Genomic DNA, 14557 nt, shown 5'->3' on the forward strand with positions numbered 1-14557 from the left:
TCCTTAGTACTCTTAAGAGATTTTTTGTGAAGTGACCCATAAGACTAGTCGTTCGGCGTAACTCGCATTCCGTGGCCCCTGGTGACTTCAAAAGTGTTATAAACACTGACTTTAATAAATCATCTGTAATTTTACCACTGGTATATATCTTAGTCAATAGATTTGCCACTATGTTTAAACCTAAATCCTCTAATATTACGATTATTTCTATTGGGATATTATTAACATTGTCTTTAAAATGACAAAAAAACTCACAATCAAATTGGCAACCAACTTTATAAGACTTCATACTTATTTTAGTTTGATTTAAACGTTGTTGTTTTGTTGTTTTGTTGGTTTTTTTTTACAGAAAACACGGCATGCACGCAATCGATGCCAGAGAAGTGGCTCCACTGGCAGCAACTAAAGAAATGTATTCCAAACCTGAATTGAGAGGAACTACCAAGATAGGTATGTGAGAGTACCACCTTTCATTTAATATGTATTGAGACTGAATTATCCCAAAAGAATGTATTATGGAGATAAAAAAATAAAAAAATTTAAACAAAGGTCCACTGGCATAATCAATTAAATTCTGTGATCATTTGATACCATATTATTTATAATTTATATATGTACTCACTACGAATATCTCGTAAAAGGAATCTGTTTATTTTAGTTACTTTCAGAATTAATTTTTTAATATCTATAAAAGCAGTGTACATAATATGATGTTGACAAGTCGAAGTGATTTGTAAAAGAAAAAACGTGAGATACTGTCTATTTCCTCACGATTTAGCATTAGCTTTGTCTCAGAATTTATTAATTGCTTTATAATCATTATCTTATAATCTTTTTTTTTTAAAGTGGCCTCTTCTATTTTTGAGCATTTGATGGATAACTGTACCCATTACTTGCAATAGTTTTTTTCCCCTAAATTATTTTCAAACCCATTTTCATAATCTCAACTGCCGCCCCCCCCCCCCCGCCCCCCTTCCACCCGGTTTCCTCCAAAGATATTGTTTAAGACGTCGTTTTTAAAATTGATAAATAAAGTAAAAGTTTTCTGACCAGAAAATGTATAGATGTTTGAGATGTATGGCAGTATATTAATCACATTAACACAAAATCGTTTTTGACCACATCTTATATAAATATTGTTTAACATAGTTTTGTCAACAATTTCTTACATAGGTGCCCTCTCTGTGTGCGTCCCTGGACTATTAAAGGGATATATAGAAATGCATTCAAGGTTTGGCTCCCTCCCTTGGAAAAGACTGATTACTCCTTCGATCAAATTACTTCATGATGGGTTTCCTCTCACACACCAAAGCTACCATGGTTTGGTTCGCCAACTTTCTCCATACAGGGAACATATGAAAGGTTTTGAGTAAGTAAAAATGGGTAATTTTACGTCACATGCGTAGATTCTTGTTGAAAGTTTAAAGACAATTAGGTTTAATTTTCACTTTTACAACATCCGTCGGCAAAATTGCCATATGAGCTGCGAAATAAGTCGAATTATATAATGCCTGTAATGTTGGTGAAAGAAAAGAAACGCTAATGCTAGAAATCTATATTATTTTTGTTTAGTGGTATCTATACCTCACTTGGTGTCACATAGCATAATGTAAACCCTAAAATGCGACCTGTACTCTGTCGTACTCTAAAATAAAACAACTCATTTTTAGAATTTTGGCCAGAAAAACTCGTCATTCAAATATTGATCGAATAAATGAACCGTATCTTGTTAAGAACTCTCTAAACTGGGATTTTAATATAGTCCCAGGCTTGAGAGTTTTCAACAATATATGGATCATTTCAATCCATCTCTATTTGAAAGACGTGTTTTAAAAATATTTTTAATGGTAAATTAGAGTTCAGGCTCATGCATGCATCTGTTTATTTCCCTTTATTCGTTATTATTACTTTAAGCTAAAACTTTAAATTGAAAAAGTTGGTTTTTTTTCTCTTTATCATTAACCAAATATGATTGGTCTATCGATGATAATTCTTGTGTTTTGTAACTTGACAACTCAGCTCTTTGTCTTACATTTATTCGTGTTTCTTGATTCTTATCCTTTTACCTAATTAAAATATTGAATTTTTTTTCTTTTCCATTTTAGAATGTTTCTAGACGAAAACAATATTAAGGAGGCAGGTAGCATCATTCGTATGACAAAACTTGCTCGTACAATGGAGAGGATTGCGGAAGATCCGAATTCATTTTACAAAGGATCTCTTGCCAATGACATTCTCAAAGATCTGAAAGACGAAGGTACAAAATATTGTCCTCATTTATGACATACCCATTCATCACATTAGTATGTCGGGATGAACATTGCGCAAAAGATTAAAGTCTAGGGAACAAAACTGTGATGCCATGACATTGGAAGTGTAAAACTGCTCTTCAAGGGAACAGGATACATACCTTGTGTAATTCATCTTCTGGTTTTAGAGTGATATCATCTTATTTCAAGTCTATAAATCCTTTCTCGCTCTTTTCCATCCCATGCTCTTACATATCTGCCTATACATCCAACTACTAAATAAGTTATATGTAACCTATTCATAAGTAGTCTTCCGAAGGAATGGCCACATACACACGTCCAATGCGTTTAGAAGCAGAAGTGTGGAGGGTGTGACGAACTTAATTTGGTATAATATTGTTACTGAGAAGAGTGAATATGGTTTGTTAAATTTTAAAAACAATAAATTTCGAAATTAAGACGTTTTACATACTTCAAACTCAGCGTTCTATTCCTGGCTTCGGTGGAGTCCATATGTTTGAGAGTTATTTCCAAGATTAGGGTCGTTCTACCCGATCGATGCTTGAAGGACATGTTTTCTAGCCAACATTTGTTTGTCCAAAGAACGTCCTGCTGTTATAGTTTTGTTCGTATCTTATATCAATTTTCAATTATATTGGGCTAAGTGTCTATCATCAAAAAATGTATTTGTATAATGAAATTTAAAATCTGCCTTGCAAATATCTAATTTCACAGGCAGTATAATCACTCAAGAGGACCTTGAAAAATATCAAGCCCTCGTCAAGACACCGACAGTTCTTGACCTCCCCGAAGACCAGATTTTGTACTCAATTCCCTCTCCGGCGGCTGGTCCCAGTCTAAGTTATATCCTTTCAATTTTATCAGGTAGGTACCGATCTCCATTGAATTGTATAATTTTAGATGAACTATCTTCAACGTATATGTTCTCAAAAATTATTCATCTTCTTTACCAAAACCCAACTTTATTAAACTATTTGTCTACTTCATTATGCAAATTATCTTTATTTATAGAGCATAAAAATGACATGAAATTGTGGTGAAGTTGGTAACGATAATGATAAATGTTTATTGGTCAATATATTAATATTTTATTGGTTAATATGGCACGAACAATAATTATCATGATAGTAAAAAAAAAATAATAATAATGATGATGACGACGACGACGACGATGATGATGATGATGATGATGATGATGATGATGATGATGATGATATATTGATAATAATAAAAATGATAACAATAATAATAATAATAATTATGATAAAAATTATAATGATAATAAGGATAATAATTATAAAGATAATAATAATAATAATAATAATAATAATAATAATAATATAATAATAATAATATATCATCATCATCATCATCATATCATATATCATACATCATCTCATCATCATCATATAATAATAATAATAGTAATAATAATAATAATAATATAATAATAATAATAATAATAATAATAATAATAATAATAATAATAATAATAATAATAATAATAATAACATTATTATAATAATAATAATAATAATTATTATTATTATATTATTACTATTATTATTTACATTATTATCATTATTATTTTATTATTATTATTATTATTATATTATATTATATTATTATTATTATTATTATTATTATTATTATTATTATTATTATTATTATTATATATATGAATAATGATAACAATAATAAAAATAATAAAATTATGATAATAAAATTAATGATTAAAATGATAATGACAATAATAATTAATGATAAATAATGATTAATAATAATAACAATTAATAATAATATAATAATAATAATAATAATATATAATAATAATAATAATAATAACAATAATAATAAAATATAATAATAATAATAATAATAATAATAATAATAATAATAATAATAATAATAATAATAATAATAATAATAATAATAATAATAAAATAATATTAAAATAATAAAAATAATAATAATAATAATAATAATAATAATAATAATAATAAATAATAATATAATAATAATAATATAAACAATAATAATAATAGTAATAATAACAATAATAATAATAATAATAATAATAATAATAATAATAATAATAATAATAATAATAATAATAATAATAATGTAATCATAATAATAATAATAATAATAATAATAATAATAATAATAATAATAATAATAATAATAACAATAATAAGTTATGATGATGACAATAATAATAATGACAATATTAATAATAATGATAATAATAATAATAATAATAATAATAATAATAATAATAATAATAATAATAATAATAATAATAATAATAATAATAATAATGTTAATGATTATAATCATGATGATGATGATAATAATAATAATATATAATAATAATAATAATAATAATAATAATAATAAATAATGATAATAATAATAATAATAAAATATAATAATAATAATAATAATAATAATAATATTAATAATGATAATAGAAATAATAATAATAGCAATATATATATATATATATATATATATATATATATATATATATATATATGTATATATATGATATATATATTATGATATATATATATATCATTGTGTAGTGAGCTTATCTTATCCTGTTAGCTATTATATCTAGTATTGAGCTCCTAAAAGCATTTATGGTGAGTCATGATGAAAACACACAAAAACTCAGCACAAAACGTTCTTCGAATGAGTAAATCACCTTTACCATTCCTTATTATGATGTATGTTTGTACAACAAACATACATGAGTACATTTAAGTTGTTATACTATCTTTACCACGTGTATCATTATTGTAATCTTTCAATCAATTTAATATTAAGGGCATTCAAGTGATTTTATCCTATACCATATGTTATGTTATGTTATTATTTTCTATTACTAGTTTGATTTTGTTGTTGTAAATTTTTTTCTAAAGGTTATAACATGACAGTAGAAAACTGGGCCAACGACGAGGCCAAGACAGAGACGTTTCATCGGTTGATTGAGGCAATAAAGTTCTCATATGCTAGAAAGACTCAATTGGGCGACGAAGATTTTGTTGATGTAAAAGAGGTAACGGCGGCTTTCAACCTTTTTCCATGGCTGAATCAAAAAGAAAAAAAAAGATGTCATCTATTTTAAATCCATTTCAATAGTATTATTATTATTATTATTATTATTATTATTATTATTATTATTATTATTATTATTATTATTATTATTATTATTATTATTATTATTATTATTATTATTATTATTATTATTATCATTATTATTATTATTATTATTATCATCATCATCATCATCATCATCATCATTCATTATTATTATTATTATTATTATTATTATTATTATTATTATTATTATTATTATTATTATATCATCATTATTGTTATTATTATCATCATGATCATCATCATCATCATCATTATCATCATCATCATTATCATCATCATTATTATTATTATTATTATTATTATTATTATTATTATTATTATTATTATTATTATTATTATTATTGGTGTTAGTGTTATTAACATCACAATCCTTGCGTTTGTAAATATCAAGAGGATTCAATCTCTTGCCTTTTTAAACATAATGTTCTTGTTTATTTTTGTAACCGTACTTTTAAAGCCGACACCATTTGACTTCCATATTCTCACGCTCCTCGCCTACTTTAATGTTTCACAGCTCGTCAAAAATCTTACATCGAGATCTTACGGAGAGGAGACCAGGTTGCTCATTGATGATACAAGAACATTTGATTTATCTTATTATGGTCCAAAGTTTTATGGTGCAAAACAACACGGAACGTCCCATGCCGCTATTGTAGACAAGGAAGGGAACGCTGTGGCAATTACTGGTTCTATTAATTCATAGTAAGTACAGACTATTACAACTCAGAGATTTTGATTACGACAAAGATGGAGCGAGAAAATTAGGAATAAAGTACGAAAGAAAGGTGGAAGGGGTGGGGGAGTGGAGCATGAAAAATTTATATTTTCTAAACACAATGTTGGAGACTCAACAATCATTATCTTTAAAGTGGGATTTTGTTTTCGCAATTTCCGCAAAGTGCACTCGAAGCGCTTTACAAGAGGTTCCTGAGTTAACAGCAATGCTTAACATGTAAGAGAAAATAATATGGTCGTTCCACAGCAGTTTTAAACGGATAAAAACTTTCTAGCAATACAAACAAAGAACCATCTGTAGTTCATTTTGTACTGAATTCTACACTTTGTCATCAAAAGTAGTTGGAATGCTTTTTGATTTTTAAATGGGTATTATATTTTATTCTTAATATTAGTTTTAAAATTCTATTTTGTGTATTAGATTATAATTGTTATCAAATTGAGGGAAGGCAATGGATGTGTAATTTGTGCTAGAACCGTGTCAGGTGACAGTATCATTATTGCTCTTTAGAACTCACGAAATAATTAAATTAATTAGATTCATAAAGAGAAGAATACCGAAACCGAATAGAGGTAGACGTCAAAATAATTGAGTTGAATCGCATGTGCAACAGTACTAATAGTAAGACAATTAACGTTAAGTGTGTTTTGTGATGACTAATAATGCTACCTAAAATAAGCTTAGTCGAATTTATAGCGTCATCCAATGCTAAGGGCGGGGAATGAAAGTTGATGCAAATGTTTAAAATTATTCTACATACTTTATTCAAATCGATGCGCTTTGCCGTTGGAGTAATTCATCATGTGTCTTATATAGACTAACTATCCGATGCTTGTGACAGATTTATAATAGTTAGCTACTAGATTTTTTTCACCTCGTAATATTAATTTGTACACATATGTACACATATTTTCAGGTGCATAATGGGATTGTTTTAACATTATTGTAATAGAAAATAGTTTGCTTAATTCCACTACAAAAATGAGATCATTACTATTTGGGTTATCAGATACGCTATACGTAGTTTGAGACCATTTACCAAGCATGTGGTCCCCTAACCTTTACCCTATCCTTACCAATCGCACATGTGTCACGATACAACCATTAACATCACAACATTTAAAGACACTGTAATTTAGAGCTCATTTTGCAGAACATCTATGTATGGAATTTATTTGTTGCTTTGTTGTTTGAATAACTTCATCTTTTTTGGGGTGTAAAATTTTGGATAAAATTCTGAAAACCAGATGGTAAGGAAAGGTTTAATCAACATTTCTCATGTTATTAGCACGAGATAACCATGGCAACATAGGCATCGCAAAAGTAAAATTCTTTACTGTTTCTGTGTTTGACAGTTTTGGCAGCCAAATCGCAGGAGAACGCACTGGTATCATTTTCAATAATCAAATGATGGATTTTTCGCATCCACATATGGAAAATTATCCGGGCCTCCAGCCAGCAGAGGCTAACTTTATAGCGCCTGGAAAACGTCCACTGTCAGCGATGTGCCCAGCTATTGTTTGGGACAATGTCAAAAAGAGAGTCTCTATCGTAGCTGGAGCAGCTGGCGGTCACAAAATTCAAGCAGCCGTCGCTTCCGTAAGTTGATATTATTCTTAACTCTTAATAGACACATGTAGACCTTAAAATATGCACCAAAGACTATCTGAAAAGTATGATAATTTAATTTTCTTTTTCTTTTTCTCTTGGTATCATTCTACTTCTTCTTCTTCTTCTTCTTCTTCTTCTTCTTCTTCTTCTTCTTTTTCTTCTTCGTCTTGTGGAAACCTCCAATATTGTCGAGGATCACTCCACAGTTTGTAGGGTTTTACATTGTAAACTTGTTAAAACTCTGCACATAATACTAATAAAAAATGTATAGGTTAAAAAGTCACGTTGTGAACTCTAGCAATCGCGTGAAGGAATGTTGGCAGCCGTTTTAAGCCACTTCAGCTGGGAGGCTATTCCATAGTCGGGCAGTGGAAGGGAAAAACGAATACATTCCCCCGACAGAGATGGTCGTAGAAGAGACATAAGAGATGATTTTCCAGCAGGGGTTCAGTCTGAGTCAGTCGATTTAAATTTGAAAACGAAATTATGATTCGACTTATGTATGAATTTTGTTTGTTGTACTCATTCATGATACCATTGTATCTCATAACATCTAGCATATAATTATATTTTAACGGCTCGCGAGTCCAAACGTATGTAAAGGGAGATCATCATATCGTTTCACATCAGTGCTGGATCCATTTCATAGCCTCTCTGGGCTGCAGGTTCTTCAGTCAGTGTCAGTGCACGACAGTTGGTCCCAAGATACATTCCATAGTCTGCATTGGGTGTCCGCACGTAAGCTGGCTGTCCGTGGAAAGTCGCCACTTGATGATGATGATGATGAAGATGGTGATGAAGATGATGATGATGATGATGGTGATGATGATGATGATGACGACGACGATGATGATGATGATGATGATGATGATGATGATGATGATGATGATGATGTTGTTGTTGATGCCGGGTTTTTTTTTTTTGTTTTGTTTTTTTTACGATAACTACTATGTTACTAGTGTGCATCTTGTGTGAGTATGTCTATGTCAATATTATATTGTTATAAATGTGTAACCAAATGACAAATTGCCACTTTTTTGGGGGCAATAAAGATATATTATTATTATTATTATTATTATTATTATTATTATTATTATTATTATTATTATTATTATTATTATTATTATTATTATTATTATTATTATTATTATTATTATTATTACACTTTCTGCACGGTTTTCCCCACTTTAGTTCTTACCCGGTTCAGTGTCACTCACTCATTTCTGGATAGTTTTGTAAAGGGAGAGGGAAAGAGAGAAAAAAAAATAGAGAGAGAGAGAGAAAGAGAGAGAGAGAGAGAGAGAGAGAGAGAGAGAGAGAGAGAGGGGGGGGGGTTACATATCTTTTTATGAGATTATGAGATAACATGACCTATTATAATTAGACACAATAATAATTTTTAAACTGTATTTTTTTTAAAATGATTATCAGTCTGTATATAATTCAGTTAGAACAGGGCAACATTAAGCTTTTGAAATCCTGTCAATTGTCAATGAAATTCTGATTTCTTTTCGCAAAGATTTGTTAGCCGTATCGTCTGATTATTATAGTAAATGTCGCTATTGTCTGTATTGTTACCAGCATCATAAGTATCATCATTATTATGAGATGATTACCTTGATTATATTTATTGCTATTGTTCCTACAAGTGAAATAAAAGGAAATAGAAATCATTACTTGAAAACGGTTAATCACCGGTGTGTATTTTATACATTTATAATCATAATTTATTACTCACTAAAGTTATCTCTTTTAGATATTGAGAGAGGAGAGAGTGATAAAAAGTAAACGAGAGAAAAAGAGAGGCAGAGAGAGAGAGAGAGAGAGAGAGAGAGGAGAGAGAAAGAAAAGAGAGAAAGAGAGAGTGTGTGTGTCATTCATTGTATGAATCTATACAATTACATGCACATTAATTGTATAGTTTCCAATTCTCTGTCATTAATGACAATGACAACACTCATTACAAATTTCCTTAAATGGAGAAATAGAAAAACGCAATTTATCTATACCGTCTAAACGTAAACTATACATGGTCATCATTGCTTGAATTTCTCAGTCTCTACACTCTTATATAAAAAGAAACATTAACAAACTGATTAGTTTAGCTTGAATTTTCTTTTTCAGACAATAATGAACTTACTTTGGTTGAACATGTCTGTCCCTGAGTCAATTGATGAACCTCGACTTCTTCACGAGCTTCTACCAATGAATATACAAGCAGAGCCAACTATAGAATTGGTACGTTATACACATATTAACACTCACTCAATCCTCCCTGCATGGTCTGGTGCTTGAGGCAACAGAAGGAGGTTGACAGTTGACAATGTACTCGGTCTGTCTCAATGCGGGTTGCGGTCTACTGGCTAAAGTCCAGACTTTCAGTTCTCTCTGTACAGTTTGTCTCCGGGTATTTAAAATGTCTGTCTGGGTTTCTTTTTCTTTATGAAGTGCACAGATTAAGCACAGTGTTTAATCTTTGATATGATTTTTTTAATACCAAAAAGAAAGACAGAAAATTAAAGAGGCTTAGAGAGGGTCAGGTGACTCCATAAAATAATCTTTAATCTATGTGTGTACCCCAGTAATGGCACTCTTTACCACAAGAGATACTTACTTTAGCCCTTGAGCTCAACAACTTTTCTTTATCAAACTTTCTCCGAAGCCATCCATACTTTAGCTCTTTTCATGATCTTCCGTGTACTTCTTCCAAATGATCATCTCCATCGGTGTCTCTGGTCGTCCCCTCATCCTCTTTGCTTGTAGATTCCACGTCAACCCTGTATATTGCTATTAACATTGTTTGGTTGGCTTTTGAAGGGTGTAACCACCCCATTCCCACAATAAAGGGTCCTAAGTTGCCTTTTTCTACTTCTCATTGGTAGTTCTTTTCGAATGTCTATGTCGTCTTGTGGTATGACATTTGCCTTCGGACCGGAAAGTCCCGAGTTTGGGTTCCGCTCTAATCGGCACATAGTTGAGTCCTTGGGAAATGCTCTTTACTCATTCTCTCACCGCATTAATGTATTAAGTGAGTACCTGTCCGTAAATAGTCTTGTCTCTACATGATAAACGTTCCTGTTGGTTACAAACAACCTGTAAAGCGCTTTGAGAATGATTAGTGGATATGTGCTGTAAGAAAGCTCAAGTGTTTTGTTTTGAAGGTTTGTATCTTCTTCTGTAGTGTATTGGTCATTCTCTGTCTCTCTGAGCTATAGAAAAGACCAACTCAACATTAGTATTAAAGATACGTATTTTTGTGGCTGATCTTTTGGATGCCCACATTATCTTCAGGATGACTTTGTTTCTTAGGACACTCACCAAAAGACATTGGACAGAATCATTGAAACAACTTAATCATAATCGAAGTTATATCTTTTCGGCTTTAATCACGTTACCACTGGGACTATAATGTGTGTGTGTATGTCTGTGTGTGTGTGTGTGTCTGTGTGTGAGTGTGTGTATGTATGTATGTGTGTATATGTGTGTATGTGTGTACTTCCGTAAACACGTGATTTTTACATCAAAGTGTATGTGACAATATCATTATGTAAATTGACTAGCAGAAACAATACTTGCTCTATAATAATGTGTAGTATCGTCACTTTTACTCCTAGTAAAGTGCTGTGAATGTATTCAAATGAGGCAATATGTCACATAAATGCGACTTTATCACCATCATTATCATCATCATCATCATCATCATCATCATCATCATCATCATCATCATCATCATCATCATTATTATTATTATTATTATTATTATTATTATTATTATTATTATTATTATTATTATTATTATTATCATTATTTCTGTAGGCCACGATAAAGAATAGAAGGAAAAGTTATCTATTTCCTGCATATCAGTTACATTCATCGGTTACAGATTATTTTGTTTGCTACATCAATTACGTCGCGTAATCGGAATCTATTGGCCAGAGAGAATTACAAATACTGATTTCTATGGGGAAAAAAACAGGGTCCAACGCCTGAGTACAATAATAGAAGAACAGCGATGGAGGCTATTGGACACATCTTACGTCGAGAAGATAACATCCCAGCCCAAACTGCAACATGGCAACAAATATGTAGGGAGACCACCAACATCAATAGTAACTACCCTGAACCAGGACCTCTTTACAATCAGAAATTTCTGGATTCAGATGAGGCCGAATAAATCCCTGAAGAACTAAGAAATACTGCAGTGCCCTCCATACAAATTCACAAGATCTTGACAGCCTCAAAACGCTGGCACAGGACCGTGACCAATGGAAACAATTAACAACATGGATGGAGAGTCTACTCATCGACCATGACTGAATCACAATTCTCAGCAAGCGTCATTCGGACAGTGAAGCTTACTCCTTACTTTACTTACATTAATACAGTGGCACACCAGAATACATATATCCACTGAGTCCAATTTTAATGCGTTTACCTCAGGAAGGATAGTAATTTGGCGTGTATTATCACATGATATTAATGAATGGCCAAAAATAGCTACCTTTCTATATTGAAAGAGTTCAACGGGAACAGTATATCAATCTACATTCATTTTTGTATTTGTTTCTTTTATATCAGAATATTCGGAGGGGACTAGAAGAAAAAGGCCACACCTTCCTAAAACCTTTGGGCATCACAGTTGTGCAGATGATACAAGTTCTTGAGGACTCTATCGTTGCTGGGTGTGACTTCCGAAAATTGGGAGAACCAAGTGGCTTTTGATGATGAGATAATTTTAGGAAAATTGCTTTGCTTTTGTTTTTTTTTAAATATAGTTTTTATCCGCTTAGTATTTTAAATGTCTTTAGATTTGTCATTGATAAGTACTTTTATTTAAAGGTGGCGTTTTTGTAATGTAAAAACATTTCATAAATGGGGAAAACTTACACAAATGTAATTGTTTACAGGTCTTATAACCCTCGCGGTTATTGAGATAGATAGTTGACAAAAGTTGTAATTGGCTGTAAGAATAGGTGAATGGTAAAGGAGGTGTCTTTTTTAACCTGCTCCTTACCACCCATAGGAAAATCGTAACATTCATTACGATGCAGCCAACATTTTTCTCATTCTTATTTCTTTTGCGCATCATAATATTTGAAAAAATACGTATATCAAGAACTAACAAATTTTGTGTTTGAGTGAAATAAATATATTTTTGTATAGGTTGGGTGTGCAGTTTTGGGGACAATGGCCGGTAAGGAGAGAGTTAAATCAAAAACATGGCTAGGGGAAAGGAATTAATGCCTTTGGCAATTTATAAAATCTACATACAAAAAGGAGAGCAGTAATCTGTTAAGCTGTTCAAATCCCTGATTCTGTTGTTTCCGAATATGAGATTTTGAGTCAATATATTAAATTAAGAATATTAAGACAACTTTCAAAAAATGTTAGTCAGGTAGAAATGAGCGAATAGAGCAAAAATAAAGGTTTTATCTGCACCCTATTATTACTGTCCATGCTAAATATGTATTTGTCATCTGTCTGGAGTTTATGTAATGTATTAATATTTTTATTGTTCTTCTGAAGAAGGGGTTTGAGCCCGAAACTTTCCATGTCTGGTGAATTGTTCTTTTTTTTCTAAGCTGTTATATTCATGAGCTCTTCGCTGTTTGCCATTAGGTCAATGTCAACAGCAAACCAAATGTTGCATATTTGGCTGAGGAACACTTGTAAAGGGCTTTGAGGAAATAATTCAAGGATGTTGGGAGCCAATCACTGATAATGGGTTAGAAAATCAATCTCAGGTTGGAAGAAAAGATCGAGAAATGAGAATAATTTTACTTGGAATGTAATTATAATTTAGAATCAAGGATAATTAAGAATAATCATAAGTGGAAGGAAAGATCGAGAAATGAGAATAATTATATATATATACATATATATAATATATATATATATATATATATATATATATATAATATATATATATATAATATATATATATAATATATATATATATATATATATATACATCATTTCTATATTTTGCTTAGAGCTGACCATAAAGTGTGGTTATCTCTTATTCGTATAATATTTGTGTAGATTGTCGTCCCAACAGTTAAACACTACATTTATTATAATTGCAATAGTATGGAAGAAATACCACATGTAATCACCGCATGCTAATCGCACACTGCCATGATTAACTCACTCAACCCTAACACCGACTATATCCGTAGTTTACCCGGGTTACTTTCACCCTATGCCTATTTATTAAATTTTTCTTAGACAAATTATAAGCGTATTATCAAATCTAATGTTTTTAGTTTTTACATATTAATGGTAATTGAATAAAACTATCTATGCACATGCTCGTTTTTAATACATTTTTTCCAGTTTTGAAAAGTAGCAAAAATCTCTTGGATTGAGTGAGTTAATACTATGTGTAATACTTGGCTGAAGAAAAAAGTGTGTACCTTTCGAGGTGCTGTTCATTAGATTTCCTATTTAACAAGTAAAGAAATGTAGGAATTCCATTGTGTGATTTGTTTTTACTTACCTTAGAACATAAAATATTTAAATTCTTATAAACAACTAAGGTTAATCTATTTGGATAGATGCAAACTTTTATGTCATGAAATTTTTACAATCACTTTTGTATTTTTAGTATCATCAAAGAAAATCTAAAAGCGTTTGAAGATTTTTATATTTGTGTAAGATAATAAAATTTTGTCCTCTCGTTCCTCCATTATTCTATGATTTCTATCTCGGATTTCTGAATTTGTTTGGGTTTTTTTCCCCTCAAAAGATTATGGCGTAACTTGTGAGTATA

At 30.5% G+C, this 14557-nt stretch overlaps 1 protein-coding gene across 3 annotated transcripts in view; it reads left to right on the plus strand.

Moving 5' to 3' along the window:
• The window catches only part of LOC144962791 (glutathione hydrolase 1 proenzyme-like), a 28011-nt gene extending 14676 nt beyond the window's left edge, over nt 1-13335 (plus strand). For all 3 annotated transcript variants that reach the window (XM_078896046.1, XM_078896047.1, XM_078896048.1), the window contains exons 4-12: nt 350-450; nt 1174-1369; nt 2106-2257; nt 2985-3134; nt 5198-5334; nt 5953-6140; nt 7530-7773; nt 9910-10023; nt 12364-13335. In XM_078896046.1, the coding sequence (XP_078752172.1) occupies nt 350-450; nt 1174-1369; nt 2106-2257; nt 2985-3134; nt 5198-5334; nt 5953-6140; nt 7530-7773; nt 9910-10023; nt 12364-12507 (1426 nt within the window). In that variant the 3' untranslated portion in view covers nt 12508-13335. The remainder of the gene's footprint in view (nt 1-349; nt 451-1173; nt 1370-2105; nt 2258-2984; nt 3135-5197; nt 5335-5952; nt 6141-7529; nt 7774-9909; nt 10024-12363) is intronic.
• Nucleotides 13336-14557: the final 1222 nt, after the last annotated feature.

This window comes from Berghia stephanieae, chromosome 1 (genome assembly GCF_034508935.2).
Source record: "Berghia stephanieae isolate SIO BIC M18660-M18661 chromosome 1, UCSD_Bste_1.3, whole genome shotgun sequence".
Lineage (NCBI taxonomy): Eukaryota > Metazoa > Mollusca > Gastropoda > Nudibranchia > Aeolidiidae > Berghia > Berghia stephanieae.